This window comes from Asterias amurensis, chromosome 11 (assembly GCF_032118995.1).
Source record: "Asterias amurensis chromosome 11, ASM3211899v1".
In the NCBI taxonomy this organism is placed as follows: domain Eukaryota; kingdom Metazoa; phylum Echinodermata; class Asteroidea; order Forcipulatida; family Asteriidae; genus Asterias; species Asterias amurensis.
This window is the reverse complement of record NC_092658.1, coordinates 10723447-10750376: the sequence shown is the minus strand read 5'-3', so window position 1 is coordinate 10750376 and position 26930 is coordinate 10723447. Positions and strand designations below refer to the sequence as shown.

Below are 26930 nucleotides of genomic sequence, written 5' to 3'. Positions count from 1 at the left end.
TCCGAGGTTAAAAGATTCCATAATAAATTGATGAATATGTTCTTTTGTGGTGAAGAAGAAAAAAAAGGGGGGAAAAAAAACTGACCAAACTATCCTCTTTGCCTTGCCACTCTATTTGTCTCAGCAGGATTTGATCCGCAACACAACCATTCTGGGAGTGTTTTAGGTCCTATCAACTTTTTTGGTCTGTTATACATCACTGACAAACAAGATATGGCAATGGCAAAGCGAACTTCTGCATTTGATTCAACATTTACTACAACTGGAGTTCAAACCAAAGAGATGACCAATTTATCATCTGGTCATTGACTGATTTCACAGAAAGAAAACATAGTAAATAACCTAAAAGTTAACTTTCGGACTTGATAATATTTGATGGCACAAATTTTTGAAATGATATCCTTTACAACCAGACTCTTGGCCAAGGCTACTCCAGACATATTATCAATTTAATGATTTTGTATTGCAACCATTCAATTAAATAAAACACAGGGGCATTACAAACTAGAATATATGAACAACACATTGGAAAATCACATTATAAAAACACAAATTAATCATGAAAATGCAAGGAAATACCACAAGTTTATAAGAATGACTATAAAAACACAAATTAATCATGAAAATGCAAGGAAATACCACAAGTTTATAAGAATGACAACAATTTGGCAGAACTGCAAGATCATAAAAGTATACAAGAAAACACACAAGTATCAGAAAAAGGCAGAAAATAAAGAGATCAATTGTTTCAAGAGAGCATCAATACTAAGAACAAGCACATATAAATCACAGTAAAAAAGCATTGACAATTGACAATAAATAAATACATTTTAAGGACAGTATCAATACAAGAAAAGACACACAAACAAATTAAGAAACTTGTTAAATAATGCCGTTATGTGACAAGATATAAATGCATCACAGACAAGCTGGCCACAAGCGTTTTCTGAACCTGGAGCTGTGATTACCTTTAAGATCGATTAACCCATAAAACAAAATCAGTTTCAGTAGTCAAGCCAATCCTTGAATCAGTGTATCTGTACATTTCTCAGACAAATACTTTCTAAATAAACTGAACTTGTACATACCTGATTTCTGAAATTCTCGTTCCTGGTCCAAGCCATTGAGACATGCGAAACTCATTTCTGCAAAATACTTTCCTCATGACGACCCAACATCAGTCACCTGTAACAACAAAAGTCAAACGGGAAAACGTGTTAGCTTATTAGGTTTCTGATTTTACTCGTACTGAATGTGTACCAAGTTGTTTATTTACTTATTTAATTGTGCCATAACAGGATAACTTAGAAACTAGAAGAAATGTTCAGTTTCAGATGCAAGAGGAAAAATAAAAATGGGGGAAAACCCACAGTTAGCTAAGGACAGAAAACACATCCAGATGCAAGGCTACGGACCACGTGGGATTCTATCCAGAGTTCACCGAGGCGAAAGGCAGGGAAAGAAATCACTGAGCAAACCTGATCGTAATTATGAATAGGGTAAACAAATATGATATATGACATCATGCTTTCTCAGACAAATGCCTCGCACTTTTCATCAAAAGGGTTGATCCTTATGTAACCAGGCAACATGAATCAGCAAAACATAAGACATGTTAAGCTGCAGTTACCATGAAAACAGTAAGGATCATTCAGCCTCGTCATCGTCTCGTCACCGAAAGCATGAGTACACTTATTTTCTCCAATGAAAAATAGGAAAATGATAGGAAATTCTGCGAATAGACAATTCAAATTGATTATTAGTTACACAATTCCAATTGTGCATTCTAATTTACCTGCTTGGTCTCCGGGCAGATTCACTCAAATGTTGTACATAGTTTGGAAATTTGCCATCCCTTGTACTTCGTATTTCTGCAATGCCTTGAAATGATACAAATTTAAAAAGAGTTTATTAATAGCGGTACATTCATGTACACTGCAAAAGTACCTAGTGTTTTTGAACTTAGTGTGTGCTGTATGATGATGTATGTATAGCCAGCAGATTGAAAAAATTCATTGTCTTTTTCTGTAAAAAAAATGGATATCTGCTAAAAAGAGGAGATTTCACAGACCTGTAATTTTTCGTATCCGTTGGACAGCCCGTGCAAAGGGTTTTAAAGCCAGTGGACACTATTGGTTATTGTCAAAGACTAGCCTTCACAGTTGGTGTATCTCAACATATGCATAAAATAACAAACCTGTGAAAATTTGAGCTCAATGCGCACAGCCTTTAGAATGAACACCTTCTCTCTAGCCTTCTCAGACAAATGCCTCGCACTTTTCATCAAAAGGGTTGATCCTTATGTAACCAGGCAACATGAATCAGCAAAACATAAGACATGTTAAGCTGCAGTTACCATGGAAACAGTAAGGAGCATTCAGCCTCGTCATCGTCTCGTCACCGAAGGCAAAGGGTCATAAATTTCACCTACTTGTTGTGTGAACATTATATTCAACAGTTAAATAAAATGACATTTACCTGCTTGGTTGGACTGCAGATTTTGTTGTACTTGACACATAAAGTTCTTGAAAAGTTCTTGAAACTTTCTTGAAACTTGCCGATTTCTCCAATGCACTGAAATGATACAAATTCAAAAGAGTTTTTTATTTGAAATCACTATTCATGTACACTGCACATGTACATGTACATGTAGGATTCAAGCACTTCATGTGCAGCTAGCAGACCGGTACAATATTCTTTTTCTGTTAATTTTTTAAACAAGTGAAGGAAAAAAAATTGATGCAGTCAATTGAAAAGCGGATATCCCCGTTAATTCGGAGATTTCACAGGCCTGTTATTTAGGTGGTCAAAAGCAAAGACATACCTAAATCTTTATCAATAAATGATGTGAGCTTGTCTAATTCTTTTGCATGTTCCTATGTACATCTCTTTGTGTGAAAACCAAAATTATGCACTTTAAATGGGTCTGAACATTTGAATGCACACAGCTTTTGGAATGAACATTTTCTCTCTAGCCTTCTCAGACAAATGCCTCGCACTTTTCATCAAAAGGGTTGATCCTTATGCAACCAGACAACATGAATCAGCAAAACATAAGACATGTTAAGCTGCAGTTACCATAGAAACAGTAAGGAGCATTCAGCCTCGTCATCGTTTCGTCACTGAAGGCAAAAGATTGGTTCTATTCTAGTCCATGGGTATTTTCTATGAAATTAGTTTCATTACACGAGACAGGTGCGGAATTTTGTGGAGGAAAGGTCTGGATGCTCCGATCTTGGCCTTGATTGTACCTCAATATTTACAGTTTGCAATCCAAAAGTGCCCTTTGCAAAATGAAAATTGGCATTTGCCCTTTCAACAAAGATGAAATTTTAGGTCCAGTTTTTAATTAATATGCCTGTGTGATAATTTCTTCCAAGGTGTGAAAATGATTTTTTACCCATCAAATAAGATTTTGATGTTTGTTGATAAAACGTTGCGAGGGAAAAAGTGTTTATCAACATACGCTTTCCTTTCCAAAAATAATAAGCAATAACAAGAAGCCTACTTCACTTTCACTTGTCTGTTTTGTCAGGGCTGAACTTAATGGGTCTTCATTAAGATTTGATTTTGAAAACGAAATAATTGGGAACAAGTTTTACACATCCACCGTTCAACAAAATTTCTCCTTCAATGCATACACTAAATCAAAAAAATTAGCAACAGGTAGGTAAATTTTAGCATAAATAAATAAAAAAGATTTTTTTTTTTTTTGGGGGGGGGGTATGTTTTTCCTCCATAAAAAATTAAAGTTACCAACAAGCATTAATTGACTCGACGATAAGATAAGATAGTTCAGTAGGAAAACCATACCTATTTCCTGGACCCAGATTGAATGAATATAAATTTATTGTCCATTGTATTTTGTACTGCTTCATAAATTTATTAAAATATCTTAGCATACATACAAAGTTATGTTTAGGGCCAATATGCAGCATCCCATGTTGTAGTTTTAAATGATAGTAAAAAGTTGCAAACAGCGGGCTCACTATAGACACTACAAACAAGCAAGCAAAGATCCAACACGCACTACTACACACACCCAGCGCTTGCTCCACCCCGCACGATGCAAACACGTGGTCCACGGCCCGCGAACCAGCACACGCCATGACGAAACCCAAGGCAGTTTCGACTACATTTTCCTCAACAAAAATTCACATGTTAAAAATACGTTAACAAGCCAAATAGAAGTCCTGTTAAATCGACGATGTATTATTTACTATAATAATGAAGTGTCTACGAAGAAATAAAGTTTTGAAGGAGAAAAATTGGACTCACTCATGAAGCCCGAATTAGTCACGTCCTTCGGCGAACAGGTACACGTTGAAAAGACCGAGCTCGGATGGACACGTGTGCTTTATATATGCGGTGCAAAGAAAAGCACGCAGCAGATTGACAGACATCGTACTAGACTTGATTCAAGTTTTTGATCTCGGTTATGGTTCTGCATCTCAGCCACGAAATACGCCCCCACATTGTTAGCTATCACGCGCCCTAGGCTAAATGACGGAGAGGGCGCTGTTTGTAGCGGCTGTTAGGATGACTAAAAGCCACGATCAAAGACTTGGAACCAAGTCTAACGTCGTGCGTGAAATTACTAGCCACGCGTGGAAATAATAATCACCGCTTATTTGGAATAGCGCCCTCGTGCGGCAGAGTTATTTTCTTGCCTTTATTTTTCAGTTTTTTCCCCAAGGATAAAAGTTTCTAATTCAGTTTGCAATGATTGTTGTAAACCACTTTCACAGCAAGGACTTTCAATTTTTGTACTTCTCTGTATTTGCCTAAAAGTATATAAATACAAGTTGAAAATAGGGCCAAACAAGAAAGAAAATGTTTTTGTGATAAAATTTAAGCATTGAAAATAATTGTGACAAATCCATGTTGGCCTATTTTGTGAGTGTCTCAAAAAATGTTACGAAGAAGAAAACATTTTCAAATGCCCGGTTTCCACATAAGTTATTTTTTCCATTTTTAGAATTTGCTGTAAGTTTCTAAGGGTAGGGTGTTAAAACCCTTGCAGCTTTGTCCCTGGTTGACTTGCGAAAGCTGATAATTATGGAAGTATATCTTGAACCCACTTTTTAACAAGTTTGTCTTATGTGCTGATGGATGTCTTGAAGACGTCATTACATTGTCGGTGACTCAAACCATGGAGGTAGAGTACCTCCATGCTCAAACATGTTGAAGATTTTTGATTGCAGAAGGATGAGGGAGTTGACTTTCTGTGACTGACCGTTCAGAGAGATTTGACTGTTTGTAAAACACCAAATCCAATTTCCACAAACCAACTTTTGCGACATTAATTTTTCTGTTTATAAAAGTCATTTTGTTTGTTTTGTGTTATTGTGTTGATCTACTATTTGTTTGTTTGTTTGTTTGTTTGGGGGGGGGGGGCTTATTAACTTTTTTGTTAAATATTTTTTATTCAAATAGGCTTATGTTGCATTTTGATAGTCCCTTTTGTACTTGTAAGGCATTATTTGTTTTTTTATGGATAGGGAATTTTGCGGCATTATCATTTAATTTTCCTGGCAGTTTCCATAAATATTTATTCAACCATCTTTTCCACACTCAATCCAAACCAATGAGCCATAAAAAGTCTGTTCTCTCAACGGAAAATGAGAATAATAAGTATTGTCATAGTGAATAAAAGAACATAAGGTGTGTTTTATTAGGAACTTATTTGTAAAATGTTTATATACATGTAACAAATTATATTATTCTGATCGTTGCAAGTGAAATAAGCAACCCATGCATGTCTTTTTTTGTGAGGACTTCAAATTCTATGTTGGTGAGCACAAACATAAAAATTTGACCCTAGAGACTGCAATGTTTGTTTGTTTTTGGTTTTTTGAGGGAGTGTTTGTTGTTTTTCCCTTTTTTTAAATCAGATATCATACAGCATTGTAAAAGATGCAAACCTTGGTGTTAAATTTTTGCATAAAAGCTTACTTATTATGAAGTCCATACTAAAATATGAAAAAAATGTGAAATGTTTCCCTCTGAAAGGATTATGAAGTCATATTTGAGAAAAGCGCATCTGAATCCTAAGATATTTAGGTTGTTGAATTAAAAACCAAAATTAAGAACGATTGGTTTCCTGAAAATTATGCATGGTTTTTCACTTCTCCTGACAAAGGATAAAGCCCCGATTTTCATTTATGGTTTATCACACAAAACATGGACACTGTCTGCAACTTTTTTGTTTGATTCTACTAATCTTGTATATTACCTTTAAAATAAAAACCTCCACACAAAGAAAGCAAAACATCTCACAACTTGTTCACTGGGGTGGGTTATAAACTTTGCATGGTGAAAATAAGTAATGGAAAGGTTTGCGGTAACACCATGTAATGACTATCTCTAAATGAGTTGGGGTGGTTCTGAAACGAACCGTTGGTTTCAACTTGATTTTTAAATCAGTATGCTCTGATCCATTGGAGAAACCAACTGTTCTTTTCAGAGACTCAACTCATTTAGAGTCATTTCATGGTGTTACCAAAAACTTTTCCATATAGCTTAAAGGAACACATTGCCTTGGATCGGTCGAGTTGGTCTTTGAAAAGCGTTTGTAACCGTTTTTTATAAAATGCATATGGGTAGAAAGATGTTGTAAAAGTAGAATACAATGATCCACACAAACATGCCTCGAAATTGCGTGGTTTTCCTTTTACCTTGTCGACTAACACGTCGGCCATTTATGGGGGTCAAAATTTTGACTCCCATAAATGACCGACCATGTTAGTTCGCACAGTAGAAGGAAAACCACGCAATTTCGAGGCAAACTTGTGTGGATCATTGTATTCTACTTTTACAACATCTTTCCAACCATATACATTTTATAAAAAACGGTTACAAACGCTTTTGTTTTGACCGACTCGTCCGATCCAAGGCAACGTGTTCCTTTAAGGTTGAAACTTCAATACAAAATTTTAAATAATACACTAAATCTTGCCAACAAATACCCTTTTATATGAGGGGTGTGGGTGGGGTTGGGGGAGGGGTGGCAGCTCTTCCAGAAGATGCATCTATCAAAGCAATTCCTAAATCCCAGATTTAGAAATCTGTTGTTGTAATGGGGAGGAATTTACTTTTAAGAGACAATGCTGTTTCTTCCGTTTACCTAAGCTGAGTCCTTAATCTGTTTTGTGAGGGGGGAAAGTTTGGTTGACAACTTTTTTAAAGCCTCTTATGGCTACAAATATCTAAAACAGAGATTCCCTCAAGAATTGGATTGTTTGTGGCTTAGGAGACTGATGGCGTGATTGAGGACAAAAGAGGCGAAGTAGGAACTGAGGAGAGTGCATCATCAGCACAGATGAGACATCTTAAAGAGACAGTTGACCAAGAAAACCATCAACTTGGATAAGAATAACCTAATAGTATTGTAAACTTGCAGGTATACAACCATGTTATAATTCTCCTTTGAGGGAGTGTTGGCTCTGAAAAGAGCCGGTTTAGGTCTCAATGTTTCGAACAGTATATTGCTCATCTTCAGGTGAAAAAATCAGTTCAGTTTTAAATCAAAACTTCACCCATAGCACAGCTTGATAGACACATTTGTACCTGAAATATCAAAAGCAAAGATTTCAACCACCCTGAATACATTTGTCTGAAATACTTTCCCTAGATGAAATGGCTTATTTAAGTTATTCTCATATTGTGTACTATAATTTGCAGGTTATTTCTCCTCTGTGAAGACAAAACTGCTCTAGATTTCCGTCAACAGCTCAAAACGCTACCACCTTTTGAAGTTAAACTTTTATAGGTTAGTTTTATATTAGATATTCACAGTTTTTTAGAACTGGGAAAAAACAGTGGGCTCCAAATACACTCACTTAAAGGCACTGGAGTCGACACCTTTGGTAAATGTCAGAGACCAGTATTCTCAGTTGGTGTATTAGACATAGATAAAATATCGCCTCTGTGACAATTTTGACACAATTGGTCATCAAAGCTGCAAGAGAATAATGAAAGAAAAACACCCTTATGCCACAAATTTTGTGTGCTTTCAGATGCCTAATAAAAGGCTTCAGGCCTGAAGTCTTTTAAAATTTGAGTGAGAAATGACCTCTTTCTCAAAGACTTTGTTACTTCAGAGGGAGCCGTTTCTTACAATGTTTTAAAGTATCAACAGCTCTCCATTGCTTTTTACCAAGTAAGTGTTTATGCAAACTATTTTTTTGAGTAATTAACAATAATGTCCAGTGCCTATAAGGTGTTTTCCAGGGTCCATATTTTGTGTACTTATAACGACCTTGTCTATGATATAATTGACATCCCTTTCCTTTAAGAATGCGACCCCTTTGCAAACTGAGCTACCTTGAAGACAGGTTTAAAGACCCGGCCTCGTAAGCAGATTATCCACCAATGAGATTCCAGCAGTCATCTTCCTCCACACAAAGTCATTTAAATACATCACATAAGGGGAGCTATGAGAAGACAGCATACTGTTTGAAAACAGCCCCAGTGCCATCGGGAAAATTAACGGTCCCCATTCCACAATCAATAGCCCCCTTTCAATGTGGGGATATTTGTTCCCGAGCCCTCACCATTGTCGGCGTGGAGGCTTGCGAAACAAAATGCTCATCAATAATTAATTGCAAGTTAAACAACACCGACTACAAATGATAGGGGTGTTGCTGTGAGAAATGGATGGACACTTGGAGGGGAAATTTCATTTGAAATATTACTTTGAAACACTTTTATGGTGTAGAAACCTTGGTTTTTAGTTTTCATGAGAGCTTGTTGCTGTGCCAGGTTTCCATATGTGCTGAGTCATGCTGTATTGTCCGTGGAAGGAGTGGGGATAAAGATGTTGTTGCCTAATCCATCTGGAAGCAGCTTATACCCATCCCCCCTTTGTCTGTGAATGGTGTCTGCCAACAGGACTTTACCGTTACTACTCCAGTTTACAAATTAACATAGTTTGCTCTCCTGCTACTGTTGTTGCCTTCAACTCTTACTCCCAATGTTTTGACTGATTCTTGGCTTTTTTGGAAGGAATTTACTCTCAGAAAGACATATAGATGTGGTAAGGTAAGTGTATACCTATTTTCAGTGTCTTTTTAGAGTTTTCTTTTGCGTTTTGTATAGTTTTTTTCAGATGCAGAAGTAGATGAGAAAGAAAGTTGAAAATTTCTTGAGAACTGGGACTAGAATAATCAATAATTTGGCATCTTTTAAATTTACTATATCGTAACTTGGGACCTTGATCAATAACCAACTTTAAATGTCTTGACTGAACTCTTACCGAAGTTTTCTTAGTTATAACTGTAATAATGTTGGGTTTTGTTTTCCCTACAGATGTTTCCTTGACAGCTTTGTGCTCTATATAGAGACATATATATTTGGATTTTATAACCCTGTGGAAATTACCATCAAGATATTTAAAAAGCACACCGGGAAACTGTTGACTTCTTTGCTGTGGAGAGAGCACAGAAGGAGCTAAAATGGCCACCACTGAATCTCTTAACACGAGCTATGCAAGCACTTGCAACTGTAACCACACTACGGACACAAGAGTACTTGTCGGTAACCATCGCTCTCCCATACCAAACCATGTCACCCCTAACAACATCAGCATCGCCAACATCAGCACAAGTACCGGGTCCTCGCAGATGATAAAACGACGGACGCGACTCATCCAGAAAGATGGCAGTTGCAACATAGAGTATACAAACATGTCCAAGAGTCGCTGGTGGAAGGTCATCAAGGACATCTTCACGAGTTCGGTGGACATGCCCTGGCGATACAACATCCTCATGGTGTGCGTTGGTTTCCTTGCCAGTTGGATCTTATTTGCATTAGTATATTACGGATTAGCACAAGCGCGTGGAGACTTTGACCATGTGAATGATGCAAATTGGGAGCCCTGTTTCAGAAACTTTATCAATTTTAAATCAGCACTCTTGTACAGTATTGAAGCACAGACGACCATTGGGTTTGGCTTTCGGAGTCCAACCGAACACTGTGGGGAGGTTATCTTTTTTCTTATAATACATACTCTCTGGGCAAACTTTATTGAGGCCTTCATTCTTGGGAGCTTCATCGCAAAAGTCTCAAGACCCAAGGCTAGAGGTAAGACGCTCCAATTCAGCCACTATGCCTGCATGACAAAAATCGATGATAACATTTGTTTTACTTTCCGTATCGGAGACCTCAGACAAAAATCCCATATCGTGGAGGGACACGTTAGACTGCAGATGGTGCGTCATCACATGACAAAAGAGGGCGTTTTATTCCCTTACAAGTTCTTCGATTTAAATATCGGTCACGACATTGGCGTTGATCGTATGCTCCTTGTATGGCCCTTACAAGTTATCCACGTCGTCGATGACAAAAGTCCTCTTTACAGCATCTCAAGAGACCATCTTCGGCACATGGATTTTGAAATCATCGCCATCTTGGAAGGCATCGTCGAGGCAACGGGCACAACAACCCAGGCCAGAACTTCTTATCTCCCCGACGAGATCATGTGGGGATTCCACTTTGACAATATGGTCGACGTGAGAGACGATTGCTACTTTGTAGATATGAAGAGATTCCACTGCATGAGGGAGATGGATGACTTCTCAAGATGCAGCGCCAAGGAGGTAGATGAGATGAAGGAGGATGAGAGAGTGGAGGAGAGGAATACTGTATGGACAGCGAGGAGAAACAGCGGGCTTATCAGGAGGTCTTCTCCCATCCTGAGAGAACCAACGGATAATGTGGAGTCTCGCATCTAGGCTGCATCTTGACAGGTGAGTTTGCGAGTCCCCTCCCTCCACCGCCCCTCAGAGAAGCAGAGTTGGCAGTGAGCAAACAAGTATGCTTACACTGCCAACACATTTTGTTATTTAAACATTCGTATTATATTTGCAACAAACATATAAATAATTTGTACTCTTACACCGATGTGAGTTATTATTGTGCACTCAGTACTTGCCCGAATTCTTTAAAGAAAAAAAATATACAAAAGAAAATATTTGTATTTGACATAGTAGGCCTAACAAACTTCAAATCTTTTCAGGTTGAACAAAGACAAATTACGAGCAGGACATAAACCTAAGACACTCTCTAGAGCTCAGTCCCGCAGCTCTAGTAGGTTTTTCTTTTTTCAGCCCAAAACTATTTTTAAAATTTACCCAGTCAGCTTTCCCTTGTGGTCGTTTACTTGCAACTTCAAATCTATAAATAAACAAAAAGAGTCAAGAGTCAAGGGAAAGTTTAATGAAGACAACTTCAGGAAGCAAATGTGTCAATTAGGCTGGTTAATTAAACGGCCCTAACAATGGAGCTGGATCCTGTTTCATTAATTAAGGACTGGATTAATGAGCAGTGTTCGGCATCTTCCGCATGGCACAATAAGAGCACTTTGCCGAAGAATCTCTTTCCAGAGCCGATTAATTTGTATAATTCAGAAGGAGTCAATGGCCGCATGAGATACCTTTATTTTAAACACAAACAGTACCTTGTCATGACTCATCAATTTCAATCGGAGAGGGCTCACCGATTATGAAGAAGCATAGACCAATGCATGTCCTCCCAGAGAATTCCATCGGACACACTATTACGTCAACATTTAGAAAGACCTCAAAAATCACTTTTGCTAATCTACGTGTGTTTCAAGTGATTGTAATTTTGACCGTATGGGAGCAATCAAAATGGTAAATTTCCTCAGATCACATTATATCTTATTTTCACTGCAAACACTCTGCCGATCCAACAAATCAGAGCAAGCCTAATGCACAGGCTGAGACATTCGAACAAACCCCTGATCAAACATGTTCATACTATTCATCTTGAGTTTTAAACTCTGCTCACTAAACATCAGTCAAAATGTCAAAATGTGGGCTTTAATAGACATTTCAGGCTATTTAATCGCACTTTTTAGGGCAAAATAATCAGAAATCAGACTAAAGAAGGAAGAATGTTATGCCTGTATCATGCTTAAAAAACCTTTCCGTTAAAATGCAGGATATTCAAAAAAGTTTCCTTCAAAAGTTTCTCAAATACAAAAGAAAGTTTCACTGAGCCTTAAATATTACCTTTTTATAGGTTTTAAAGCTCAATATGATGTGTCTCGAGAACCACAGGATGGGATGCATGTCTCCTAAAACAACTAACACTGTTGACCACTATTTTTAAGAAAAAGTTATTGTTTAAAGACACTGGACACTATTGGTAATTGTCAAAGACCAGATAATAAAGACGAGATAATAATGAAAGAAAAAACACTCTTGTCACACGAAGTTGTGTGCTTTCAGATGCTTGATTTCGAGACCTCAAATTCTAAATCTGAGGTCTCCAAATCAAAATCGAGGAAAATTACTTCTTTGTTGAAAACTACATCACTTCAGAGGGAGCCGTTTCTCACAATGTTTTATACTATCAACAGCTCCCCATTCCTCGTAACCAAGTAGGTCGTTATGCTAATAATTATTTTGTGTAATTACTAATAGTGTCCACTGCCTTTAAGATCGACTTCAACAGAAAGCCCAACCTCTGGGACAACCGTCTTTCCAAGACCCTCAGCTGTCTTTACGCATTCAATAGAATTAACTTGTGATTCATCACGAGGAGGAACAACTTAGTTTTCCGGTCACGCAAACAGAAGACATGTAGAAATGGTCACGACAGTTTGTTTGCCCAGTCCATCACAGCAGTCTAATCAAGGCTGAGCTTTGTTTGATTGTCCGAAATGACTATTTGAGGTCCCAGCAAAGATGTTAGACACGTAAATACTTGTACCCCCTTACCTTATGAACAAACTCGTTCCTTCTCTCTCTATTCCCCCCCCCCCTTATTCATTCCAATTGCTTTTAACACGATGGCCCCTCGGGTAAAACTCTATCAACCCTACCTAACTATATGACTAAAGACATGTTAGTAGGACACTCAAAAAGTTTATCAGCGATGCACCTGTAATGTATTTAAAGGGATGGTAGATGTTTAGTTGTCACTCTTAAAATGAATGGCAATGAAAACTTTGGTTATAACTGCAGCAGATTTTGATAGTGTAAAGCATTTTGAGAATCACTTCACTTGATGGTAATATGTGCATGTTATTAAATGGAAAAGTATGTCAGTTTTTATCTCCCAAAATTTGAAACCGAGAAGCGTTTCTGACTGTTATGTCTCTCAGATTGGGTATTCCAATTAATTTTTGCGTGGATAATTGCTCCACATTTTCAACAGCTAATAAAAAACGCGACCACCTTTTGAAATTAAACTTCAACAGGTTTGTTTGATTGTACATATCTAAATTTTAGAGAACTAAAACAATCAAATTGTTCAAAATGCAACATGTATACTTTTAAATTATGTGCATTTATTACAAAACAATGAATCCGATTGGCTAAAACAGATCTTTTGACAGACAGGTGTCACAAGTCAAGATCGCAGGAACAAGGTCTGTGTGTCAGATCCTGAAGTCAGTTATACCCAGTGTTTAATTCAGTCTCTTCCTGTCGATAACTCCTCAAACAGAATGATTAAATTATCATGGCCAAGTCTAGCTGCCAGATAACAGTCAAACGGCTTGTGATTTCTGACAGAATTGTCTGCAATTGAACATGACATCAAAAAAAGTGACAATAAGGTGACATGGGTAAATGGCTGAGGGCATGACCTTTGACACCTTCAGTGCTACAAATACTATTTTCTTTAAACATCATTACTCCTTTCCCTCTCGGCTTCGGTTTGAACAAAATTGATTTAATGGGAGTTAATCAAGATGACTGCAACAAGTGCAAACTTATGTTTTAGGGGAACATCCAAAATCCTTTATGGCTAAGCTAACCTCTGATGACCATGACTTACATAATTCTGACCCAAAGAGCACTTTGCTCAAGCACCTCAATCCCTACTGACCATCAGAAGCCCTCGCAACAACTGTAAACCAACATCAAAGTTCTCCTTTACACCCTGATCAGATTGTACTTGCCCTATATTGTCATACTGTTCAAACTAATAACCACTCCTGGGGTGAGGTTGAGGTTGAGGATGAGGATTAGGACTTTGTACATAGGAATGTCAGAACAGGGCTATCAAATAGTGGTGTCAGATTCTGTTGGAACGGAGGTGTCAGAACACTGGTGTCAGAACGTGCAGCTTGTCCAATGCCGAGCATAGTTGCTTTTATTTCCATCATCGTTGGCTTGTCTGCTGCCACCAACATATCAGAGACGTAATGATACGTTGTTGCTTGCTACATTATAATCCAATTACTCATGTTTTATCAGATTGTCTACAATCAGACAAACTAAACACCTGTATTGCCTCCTTAATTCCAACTTCCTATAACCTTTACTATATATAAAGGTAAGGCATGAGCAAAACCACTCAACTAATCCACAAAGGTATTTTTGTTCAAGTACTGAAGAATAGACTGTGAGAGGTTTTTACTGAAATATTGTTCAGTCTATATGTCTTGACATTTGAAGTAAAGTTTAATTGAATACATTTTTGCCCTAACTCTCTTTTGAAATTTTATTTCAAATAACTCTTTTGTTATAGCAATTCTACCTCCAAGGTTATAGGTACTTGCCACAATAGAATTTAAAACTTATATAATAAATCATTAGCGAAACAGAATGGGTACATTTCAAGATAAAATTGGGTTGAACAAAGAAGATACTTTAGTAGGGCAGGACTAGAACCTGGAACCTCTTGATTATTGTACTGGTGCTCTACCAACCATCTACAACTGGCCATATCTATCTTATTGCCCCTCCGGATCCCCCCCCCCATGTTGGCTCTCATTGCGAGGAATGTTAGCATTCAGTGTGATTACATAATAAGAGGTCATCAACCTAATGAACAGAGAATTGTGAGTGGCTACAAACTTTAATCTACAAGAATATGGACAGCTCTACTGCAGTTACTAGATGTATTTTTCAAGAACAATTTTTTTCAAGAACAAAACTTCTAACCTTTTGACCTTTAGAAATTCTAACCTTTGACCAAAGCAAAGGGAGCACAACTTCAGTTGTATTATCTAGTGATGTGCAGAGAAATGGAATTGGTAACATCAAAACTAAGGTTTAGATTTGTTCCTTTGGCTGGTTTTCTAGCTGTATTTTTCACAAGAACAAAATTGAGCAGAACAGAACATTAGACTTTGTTTTAGATTTAAACCTTTAATTATCTGGTACACATAACAAAAGTTAATGGCCTGACGTTTTGACTCTAAGAGTCTTTCTCTAAGGCATAATTTTCTCAGTTAAAAACAGGTTAGAACTCGGTTCAATAACCACAACTCTACTCAAATTCTTTATTCAACACTAACTGTGATGAGGGGATATAATAGTCAGCAATTTTAGACCAACTATATAAAGTTTTAGAATTCACAAGGGATATTCTACCGGGAATATTTGCAAATTCACCTTGCGAGTTTGATGAATGATCAATGCTGAACCTTGACTTGAAGATGCACGGGTTCACACAAACTTTAAGTATGGATAGTTCTTCAAGACTGTTTATATTAGTCATGGAGAGATCTAGGGATTGGAGGCCCAGGGGTAGGACAAATCTGTCCCAAATGATACTTTCTCCTGAAAACCCTTTCCTTTGGAAAGCCCCTTCTTAGCAAACCCCATTCTCTGCTTCTTAAAGGACCCCCTCCATAACAAACCCCTTTCCTTTTCAAACCCCTGCTTAGTAGACCCCTCCTTAGAAAAAAAACCTCCTGAGTAAATCCCGTCCTAAAAAAAACCCTTGTCACACGAAGTTGGGTGCTTTCAGATGCTTGATTTCGAGACCTCAAACTCTAAATCTGAGATCTCGAAATTAAATTCGTGGAAAATTACTTCTTTCTCGAAAACTACGTTACTTCAGAGGGAGCCGTTTCTCCCAATGTTTTATACTATCAACAGCTCCCCATTACTTGTTACCAATTAAGGTTTTAACACCTCCTCTTGCCTCTCTTCATGCTTTAAAGCTTTTAACCCTTTTTTTTTGGGGGGGGGGGGAGCTTGACTCAAATGATCTTGGGCTTGTGCCAGAAATTGAGGATCTGATGAATATTGCCAATGATCCCAATTGGCATCAATGCCTACCCTAGATTGTTTGTTTTGACGTCCCTTGTCAATTTTCTCTAGGAAAGCAAAAGAAAAAAAGGGGGGGGGAGAAAGGGCAGAAAATAATCAAGGGACCACGCAGGAAATATGTGCCACAATTTAAACTGCTTCCATTGGCACGCTTGTTTTTTTTATAAATCTTTTCGGTATACGGTGCAAAACAGTTTTGCCAAGACTTCCCCTTCTGATACACTTCCACCTGTTCCATGTGTGCACTGACCCTACCTTGATATCTCAACCACCACTTTTTCGCAACAAACTTCTCAAACAGACTCCCAAATAGAAACAGGGAAATAGTCCAAATAAGCTGCCTGCATTCTCATATCTTGGAAGAAAGTTAAACATGAGAGAAGCACCAACAAAAAAGAGAGAATAATATCTTCTTTTTCTTTTTATGCAGTGAGCAAAAAAAATAAAAATAATAAAATATGCAGCTTACTTTTCGTTTCCCCAGTGTTAGTTTGTGTCAAAATAATTTAATGGCAACTAAATGTCCCTTCAAAAGGTCTTGTTAATAATCATTATAACAAAATGATGATAACATATTGACATTTCTCTTAGAACAATGCCTACTTAACATACAATATCAATAGGATGTAAATTATTATTTTTGTAATCATTGTTATAATCTTATCATGAAAGAAAAAAGTCCTCGCTCTGAAAAAAAGCATGTTTGTTTATTCTTAACATTTTAACTAGGCATTCCAGATAATGCACTGTCTCAACACACACAAAAAACAGCCTAATAATTTTGAAGTTTGTTTGTCCCGAGACGCTAAAGTCTTGCAATCATCTTGGAGCTGAAATTGAAGTCTGATGAAAGATGACTGATTACATAAGAAAAGGTGTTAGATATTTGTGAACGGCTTATTGTTGTGCTTTGCGTTCACTGTCCTAAACAACAAACGGTGACCAGGCCAGGCCCCATCAAGGCATATCTCGATCCAGGGACAATACATTTTTACCCTACTGCCACAGGAATGAATAATTAATGATGTAACGGTTGGACTAGATATTTATGCTGCGGCTGCCGCTGCGTGTTTAAGACGCCAGTTAGCCAATCAATATCATCCACTGCAGTTAAATTGCTTTTTTAAATGCACATTAGCGGTTGAGTACCAACCATGCATGTATGAGAATTGGCTAGTGATTTTAAAAGGCAACGGTATTCTCTGAGAAGTTAAATGAAAATGATACTAATTTTTACTCAATCAAATATATGGCTTATTATGTGGATATGGAAATTCAAGCCCCCAGTCTAGGATGGCGGAAAAGCAGATATGCATATTACAGCTCAAGCTAGTTTACATTTGAATAAAGATGGAATGAATAATCTGGGGTTGATTAATGATCATTTCTTTGACTAACTAATTTTCAAGTCAAGTCTGAGTGATTGCACCAATATGAATATTGTCATTAATTTTCAACAACAATTTTCACCAATATGAATATTGTCATTAATTTTCAACAGCAATTTTCAACAACAATTTTCAACAATATTTTGCAAGTATTTATCAGGCTTTAGTTTCACAAAAAAGTTTGGATAGCTTACTGATGTCAACCTGTCTCTGCCAAGATCTGACACAAAAAGTTATTCTTTTCCAGTAACTTTCTTTAAAATGTTCAACCAATGCAAACCATACCCCTGTTTATTTATACCATATTTTTCTTCTCCTGTCGAATGACTCTCTTAAACCAACTGAACCCAGAAAGGTACCACCAAATTCTCAGTATTACCTAATTCTCCAACAGAACCTAGAAAAGTAGCAACATATTCTCAACAGAACACAGAAGAATCACCATCAATTTCTCCAACAGAACACAGACAAATTTAATCAACAGTTCAAATTCAAATTTACTTTCCCAGAAAAAACAAAAACAGTATAGCCAACAAATTCGCAAACAGAAACTAGAAAAGTGTGAACAAATTATTTTGTGTTTTAGTAATAAATGCACAGAACCAGGTCCTCCCTAACTCAAAGAGCTACTAATCAAAAGCTTGCCCAAAAACTTTTGCACAGTCAATTAGATGATCCTTAGTGTTGTTGTCCACTATCTTGTTTCTGGGTACTACCATGAATGATGCTATGGTGCCAATTAGCTTTCCCCCATAAGAACCTCTCATCCATTCCTATTCTGTTTCCTTTGTGTTGTTGTCAATGGTGTTTACACTGAGAGCTATTTTGTAACTGTTAATTGTTCATCAGCAAACAGTTAAAGCTATTGGACACTTTCGGTAAACAGTATTGTCCAAAGGCCCACACTTCGTGTAACACAACTTATAAATAAAATAACAAACCTGTGAAAATATAGGCGCAATCGGTCATCGGAGTTGGGAGAAAAAAATGGGAAAACCCACCCTTGTTTCCGCACATTTCGCCGTGTCATGACATGTGTTTACTATAAATCCGTAATTCTCGTTGTCGATATCGAGAACTGATAATTGTTTCAATGTTTTCTCAAAAAGCAAAGCATTTCATGGAATAATATTTCAAGAGAAGTCTTTTACCTTTACCTTCTGTAAACCCTGTAAGTTATTTGTAAATTTGTGAACTTTTAAAGGTTAATTTTCTACAGTACATGTACATGGTTACACAGAGTGACACTTCGCCTTTCAAGTTCCCTTGTACTATAAGTTCAGTTTTGTGGGCACAACCAAATGTAAAGATATATGAAATGGGTACAGCCAAATATAAAGGTGTCCGAAATGGGCATAACCAAATGTAAAGTGGAGGTTCTGACTCACATTTACCTTACGCAGACTCAGCTATTAATAAGTACTCTGGAGCTACCAGTCCAGACACAAACTGTGGGAGTTGGGGTGCAGTGTTGGTTGGCTGCTGCTGGTGATGTTTTTTTTCTTTTCTTTTTATAAAGTAGACCTTAGGAATTTGAGTAGGGCACCCCTCAGTAAGAGGTCAAAAGAGATTGCTCATTGGCCCATCCTGTGCACCGCACCTCCGAGGATGTGCGTTTCCATTGTCTGATCATCGTTTTACCTCTAAGATGCAGACGCGATGACGTCAATGCATAAAGTCTAGGGATGTAACGTGATGGCTGCTCTTGGGAAGTGGACCAACCAGTCTGTGGTTTTAGCCAGGATTTGATAAAAGGGTGTCTACAATCGTTGGAAGTTTTAAAACTTCTAAGATGCTGGTGCCATGACGTCAATGCATAAGGTCTAGATGTAAAGTGATAGCTGCCCTTTGGAAGTGGTTTAACCAGTCTGAGTATTTACCAGGATTTTGTAAAAGGGTGTCTTAAAAGGGTGTCCAAGTTTTTTGGAAATTTAAAAACTTGGTGTCCAAATTTACAGAAAACAGGGCGTCCAAAGACAACTAGACACCCCTCTGGTCAATTCTAGACCAGTATGCATAACATTTAAACTTAAAAAGTGTGTAATGGCCTCCCATTGTCGCCCCTTCTTGTTTAACTCTTTGTCTAGACAAACATGGACCCCATTGTTTATCTTTATGATAGCAATCAATGACCTGTAAACATTTACTATTCGGAGATTCATAGGAAACTAATACAACAAGAAAATCATTATTTAAATTTCTTTTATTAGGGGATAATCAATTTCGGGCCATTAGTAACTATATTAGAGTCAATCATTAACTTAACAATTTAATAGATGTTTAATAAGCTTACATGTTCAATACAATAATTAAGAAAAAATAGTTAAAGCCAGTGGACACTATTGGTAATTACTCAAAATAATTATTAGCATAAAACCTTATTTGGTAATGAGTAATGGGGAGAGGTTGATAGTATAAAACATTGTGAGCCTCTGAAGTGACGTAGTTTTCGAGAAAGAAGTAATTTTCCACAAATTTGATTTTGAGACTTCAGATTTAGAATTTGAGGTCTCGAAATCAAGCATCTAAAAGCACACAATTTTGTGTGACAAGGGTGTTTTTTCTTTCATTATTATCTCGCAACTTCGAAGACCAATTGAGCTCAAATTTTCACAGGTTTGTTATTCTATGCATATGTTGAGATACACCAAGTGAGAAGACTTGTCTTTGACAATTACCAATAGTGTCCATTAGAAGAGTCTTTTGGTCCAGGAAGATTTTTTTTTTGAGCTACAAGTCTTGCAGTTTTACAGACTTGTTTCATGCACTGCTCCTTCCCCTTAAACTAAAAAGAATGATCTTGGTCATCATTTGATGTTTTTGACATGAAGTGGTACTTTGGTTGGAGTGAGAAGTGAAAACACCCTGACTCAATTTGGACTTTTCAATACTCTCAAGATCAAAGTAAACATTTATAAAAGATGTAGTGATGTCATTATTCCCCCCCCCCCACCACCCAGCCTGAAGTCCCTGGTGGTCTTCCCCGTTGACAGTTATGGTCACCACTTAGATTCCAATACTGCTGTATTACTTGTGTAAACTGTCATTGAGATACCTCTTGTACAATGTATGCTGAACACTCACTAAGTCCTCATTGGTCACGAAACGACAAGCCTAGCATCTTTTGAAAAACCGTTTGTATTGATTGGTTTAGTGGCTGCGCTCCCTTCATCGTCAGTCAATAACGGAAAATAACAACAAAGTCACCCCCCTCAAAGCCAGCTGGGATGCACACAACTGAGGTCATCATGCTAAGTTGGCTCAGTGCCAAAAGTGGGGATTAATTGCTAGGTGGGATTAGTGCAACTTTAGATGGAAGAGGGCAGTACACAATGAATATGCTTTATTGGGATCAAGGGACTGCTCATGGCACTCAAAGGCACTCCTTAAAATTGTAAACTTGTACTTTACCATTGCAACACTTGTCTACCAATTACCTACTCTGTAGTCTAGTGGTAAGACAGCTGCTCTAACTATGCAAAGGTTTTGGGTTCAAATCCCATCCAAGTGATTTGCCTGTGAATTTTGTTTACAGAACTCTGGAAAGTACTGAGTGTACACTGCTTTGTACAAAAACAAATGTACACTGAATTTTTACTAGTACACATTGGTGCAATCTATAAAATACTTTGTTCTTGTTCTTTCAGGTTTGTTCACCAATAGAACCACCGTGTAGCCAGAGGAAGAAGCCCATCATTGGTGACGTACTCTCCCTTAAATTGGCATTCATCCTTATAAACAATTAAATATCAAAGCTGCCACATTATTTCTCTAAACTAACTACCCGTATAAAGTGTAAAGTATACTATCAATATGCATTTTTGTAAATATTGTATAAAAAACAAAAAGAAGTTGTACACTTGATTTTTACTATCAAGACAAACGTTTTATAATTGTTTTGTAAAATAGTACAATTCGTTGATTGGTTTGGGGTTTTTGTCTGCTCAGTCTCATAGACACTGAAATATTTGAGTGAAATGTTTAGAGACTCGGATGCAGATCCATGGTTGTGATGTTTTAAAACATGTTAAATACAATTTCTGATTGCTGTGAATTTGATTAATCTTCTCCTGACGCGCTATTATAATATTGTTTAGTTGCAGGAAATTGAATACGCATAATTAAACACTTAACCTCTATACAAATAATATTTTAACACTGGAAGAACCAACAGTTCTGCTTTCCAAAACTTTTGATCAAAGTGAGGGAAAGTTTTACTTTTATGTACACAGAAATTCAAACATCTTTGAGTTTAGCTTGACTCACCTTACTACTGTTTGGTATTTTGACGAGGCAAGTCCGTGATTCCAGCATATCATGGCTGAATGATCAGCCATGGTTCAGCGGCCAAAGTTTGGCCTCATCACAGTTGAGACTTTCCTTAATTACTCGAAAGAGAATGTAGAAATCTTGGTACATTTTATAAGAGCATTCGATGTCAACAGTTTGCTTAACAGGATTTCATTGTGTCAATGAAATTTGAAATTCTAATAAAAAATTTGAAGCACTGAAACTATTCCGGTTTAAAAAAAAACTAGAACCTAGGCCGAGAGGCATTGTAAAGATTTTTAATATCGTTGGGAAAACGTTTAAAAGACAGAATGTTTCTAAAGAAACAGACACTACAACTTGGTGATTGGTAATTTATGAGTCATACATGACCGAAAAATGTTACCGCCAAATGTTACCCAACCAATGTAGCTTGTTTGAAGCAGGAAACGGTAACCAGTAGAGTCATGTATACGTCATCATTAAGGATCCAGGGTCTGACAAAAAAAAGCTGCTGCAACTAGTATGCCTTACTCTCTATGAATCAAGATAAGGTGCAGCATTAAATGTAGGCGAAACTATTGCTATTGGTATGCTTACTAACTTTGTATCATATCAAAGTGTGCCATTAGTAATTTATACTGTATGGCTTTCCATGATTCAAGGTACGGTACCAGTACATTGGGAATGTTGGCAGTTTGAACTATACTGCTACCAGTACTAACAAAGCTGCTTATTGACCAAATTCACCTGACGTCATCATCACAATAATCTTGCATGCGCCATTTTGGTGGGCACTGTCATTGTGCGATATTCAGTGAAGTGCGCATTTTAGGCGACGCAGCATTTACACGTAATTGCCAACCACAATGGTGAGCGTGGCACAGTCGCCGTGTGTGACGTGCGTGCAAGGGGTCAATGTTAAGTATTGTGAGTAAAGTTCAGATTGACCAAAATTAGATACACATTTCTGAGAAGAGCTAGTCAACAGGATCTATTTGTGATGCAAATATCACAAAATTAATACTAGCAAAAGCACGTAACTTTAAAGTATTCATTTTTTATGCTAGGACTTAAATATGAACTTATCTGCTCAATAGTTTACGACATGACTGTAATTTTCTGGAATCCTGGGCTCGACTTCACAACGAGCTAACTGATCTGAAGATTTCCTATGCTAAACAAAGTATGAAGTCAGACTACAAATTACTGTTGTGGTATTGACAACTCATCCTAAGAAAAATCTAAATGCTTTGTGAGATCAGGCCCAGAGATCACTCATAAATTTATATGACTCTTAATTATTGAGATGTAATCTTAGGGATGCGGCAGATATTATCATCTTCATAACTGCTCATGAATGTCGTGGATGTATGAGATGCTTGTGACTGGATTGAATGATGCCTTTTGTCTTGTAGATTTTTACTTATAACATTTCTTCTTTTGTATTTATCATGATCTTTTATGAACAGTTTTGATATCTATGAGTAATCAAGTAGCAATAAAAGTCTGTGGACAACAGTGTGCTTCAAGAAGTCAGTTTGGATAGACGTTGTTTTTGTTTTAAATGTGCAAGAGTCAATATTTCACAAAGAGTTAGGACTAGTCCTAAAACCTAGGAAACATTATAAACTTAATATAAGGCTAGTCCTAAGTTGGGATGATAACTCATCCTAACTTGAGATAAGACTAGTCTCAACTCTTCTCTTTGTAAAAGTCTCAGTCTACAAATTTGATAAGATATTCAGAATTATAGTGTGAAGAAGGCTCACTGTCAATGATTTTACAAATAACGTGGATTTTGAAATGAAAACTTATCTTGCAGTGTTCCTCACTCAATCGACCAATCAATCAATAGGCCCTAATGTTGAAATCATAAGGTGCCAATCTAACACTCGTTGGTCATTATGAGGTCTCAAAAAATGGTAGGATTTAAGCAAAGATTTGACAAGGAGAATGTTCTGAGGATTGAGAAAAAAAAATTATACACCCCAGGACAAACAGCAAGAGAAAAGGCACAATCCCCCAAACAAAAATTTGTTTCTTTGAATGCAAAAGACCGTTATTTGAAACAAAAAGACTATACAGCACAGGGTGTCCATAACCCCTCCTGCTGAAGCAGAACCCTGACCCCACCATACTTCACAAGAAGTCACTCAAAATGAAAACGCTTTAATTTCTTTGCTTAGCAAAACAAGAAGCAGTGGGGCACCAGTCACAACAATGCAAACTTGGTGGATGTGTGGCTGGTAACCTGTTTTTGCTAAGCAAAATACTCTTTTAGTTTTTGTGCATGCGAGTTTTATAAAATTCAAGCCAGATGACAAGACAAAGTATTAGAGAGTTGACATTCAGGGGTGATGTACAAAGTTTGATTGACCCCAACCCCCTTCCCTTTGACAGTTTCCTTCCCCTGACAAGATCATCATGAGCCCCAGGGGCCATAGAGGAAAGTCACACTCTATATGCTGATCTGACATCACTTTATAGCTTGAATATAAATTGCATTATTTTATTATGGAAACAGACCTTCTTAATCATTTCCTCTCTCTGACCCTCAATGCCAGATCAATAGGGGATTCCATCCATCCAGTCCCTATATGCAGCTGTAGCTCAACAGACAACACAAATTTGGACCATAAAATATCCGCTTATTCGATTATAACAAAAACCTTTGTTATGGTGCAGCAGTTTTTTGTCACTCAACTTATGTAACCAAACTAAGGGCGTATCCTAATTAGTGACTGTGGCTGCAGCGAGTTGCGGCTCGTTGCCGCGTCATCATGCTTAAAACATTATGGCTGACCATGTCCAAATTGGCTGCCAATGGCCACAGTTAGGGCTGGATTGCCGCATATTATTGATAGGTGTTCTGGCCGAGCGGATAAGAGCACTGAACTCAAGCTCTTATGTTTCTGATTAGCAGAGTGTGGGTTCCAGTCCCAATTGTGACACTTGGTCCTTTAGCAAGACACTCTGCCATTTTTGCTGCGTCCTTCAGATTGGACGTAGAAGCGGTATAGGTCCAATGTGTTGTGTACTGCACATAAAGAATCCAGTACACTTTATCGCAAAGAGAAGGGGTTTGCACTCTGTCATAGCCATAGCCACCAATTTGGATATGACCAGAGACTAAGAAGAATACTCTCAATGGTCTGGTCTCTTTTTATGGAATGGCAGTTCCAACAAGTTTTGTCATTGTGAGTAGGGAATCTGACCCCAAAGAGGCAACAGCCAGATTGAAGTCTACTATTAAAACCGTCCAGATGTTGGTTTGAAATATTCATTTCAGACATTTATATATACAAAGTATATAGCTGGTTCAAGGTTTGTACAATCTAATGGGGTTCTAATGAATATAAGTATGTTTTTAAAAGCTGATCAACTAACAATTTTCTTTCTGTGATTAAAAAAACCCCAAAAACTCAATCACTTTGAAATCGAGGTACTGCCTTTGTAAAACAGCATATTTGGACAGAGTTCAAAATGATGTGTGGCTTTTTAATTTTGCAACTAACAAAATCATGAGTGAGCTGCCAAAGAAATCAAGAAAGGCCAGGGTTGCTGCAGCTCAAAGCTTAAAGTTGTCCTCCAACTAAGATTTCCCTCAGGAAGTGCATGTACGATACAACAAGGACACATTGCTATAATGCTTCGTTTCCCGGATCCGAATTGTAGTGTCTTGACCACAGCTCCTAACCTTCAGCTGAAAGACTCCCCCAGAACTCTGGGTACTTTTTCTCTCTTACATCATAGGGGAGAGAAGGTTCTAGTGCGCTCCTAAAATATACCCTGGTTTATCGCGGGGATAATTGTAGCATCCCATGATGCAGAAACATGTGATGCTCGCTGATCCTGCGTGTATTCGAACTGACCATGTGCTCATGACCAACTATAGAGCGATTAAAAGTCACTCAAGGTCTGTGGCACTATGTAAGAAAGGGCAGAGCAGTGTTTCAAGGTAGATTATGGGGTTAGACGGGAAGAATATAGGTGCAAGAGTAAGCTTGAATCAATGACTCCTGGTTGGAGAGATACCTACTCTTGGGGTAGAGTTCTTTAGCTGTGTGAACCGTGTTTTTAAATGACAGTTCATGTAAAGGTTACACATTTTCTAATGCTGTTAACGTTCAAGTGTTGAGAGCTGTTGGAAATGATACTGAGTTAGAAGAGAATATCCTTATTGTGGCACATCACAAGTAAATCTTTGTCAGTGTGATAGCTGGCGACCTCCGGGGGTTCAAACCCCTCCCTTCACTTCATAACTTTTTATATTATTACTTTTTTTAAACACTGTCTTTTACCTTTAAAGGCAGTGGACACTATTGGTAATTACTCAAAATAATTATTAGCATAAAACTTTACTTTGTAATGAGTAATGGGGAGAGGTTGATAGTATAAAACATTGTGAGAAACGGCTCCCTCTGAAGTGACATAGTTTTCGAAGAAGTATTTTTCCACGAATTTGATTTCGAGACCTCAAGTTTAGAATTTGAGGTCTCGAAATCAACCATCTAAAAGCACACAACTTCGTGTGACAAGGGTGTTTTTTCTTTCATTATTATCTCGCAACTTCGACGACCGATTGAGCTCAAATTTTCACAGGTTTGTTATTTTATGTATAAGTTGAGATACAGCAAGTGAGAAGACTGGTCTTTGACAATTACCAATAGTGTCCACTGTCTTTAAAGTCGATGCCACACAATACAATTTACCGGTAACCAGTTACAGGCACTCTTCTTATATTAGAAGACAATTCATTCACATTCCAGTTTGTCTCACTATTTTCTTGGGGATGGTGAGTAACAGCTCAAAGAATGTCTCTTGTGCTGCTAAAGTCTTCCTTCTCCGTAGAGTGAAGTAACCCTATGTGACATGGCCTTTACTAAACCTAAAGCATGCGCCTTTACATAATAACAGCCCTAATCTCGCTCTAGCCCAAAATTCCCTTTGCCCACCTGCATTGCACTCATAATCATTGTTTTTATTTATTTTTTGTTTTTTTTAAGGGGGGGGGGGTGTTTAGGGGGATTTTTCCCTGGGAAAATTTCTTGATTGGCTAAGAAAAGTAGCCCAGTAAGCACAGCAAAATTATGGCTAGCAGATTGTGGGTTCGAATCCCGGACGTGACACTTGTGTCCCTGAGCAAGACACTTAACTATTATTGCTTCTCTCCACCGAGGGGTAAATGGGGACCTGTGAGGGCAGAGATGGTTCTTGTGATTGATTTAGCCAG

General features: G+C 37.6%; 1 protein-coding gene across 2 annotated transcripts; it reads left to right on the top strand.

Annotated features, from left to right (window-relative positions):
• Nucleotides 1-8936: 8936 nt before the first annotated feature.
• LOC139944198 (G protein-activated inward rectifier potassium channel 4-like) lies at nucleotides 8937-21483 on the top strand. Of its 2 annotated transcripts, none has more exons than XM_071941166.1 (3): nucleotides 8937-9037; nucleotides 9310-10748; nucleotides 21073-21483. In XM_071941166.1, the coding sequence occupies exon 2, from the start codon at nucleotides 9456-9458 to the stop codon at nucleotides 10731-10733; it is 1278 nt and encodes a 425-aa protein (XP_071797267.1). In that variant the 5' UTR covers nucleotides 8937-9037; nucleotides 9310-9455; the 3' UTR covers nucleotides 10734-10748; nucleotides 21073-21483. The 2 variants fall into 2 exon arrangements, with proteins under 2 accessions (XP_071797267.1, XP_071797266.1); XM_071941165.1 differs by having other exon boundaries at nucleotides 8937-9042.
• The last annotated feature ends 5447 nt before the right edge of the window (nucleotides 21484-26930 follow it).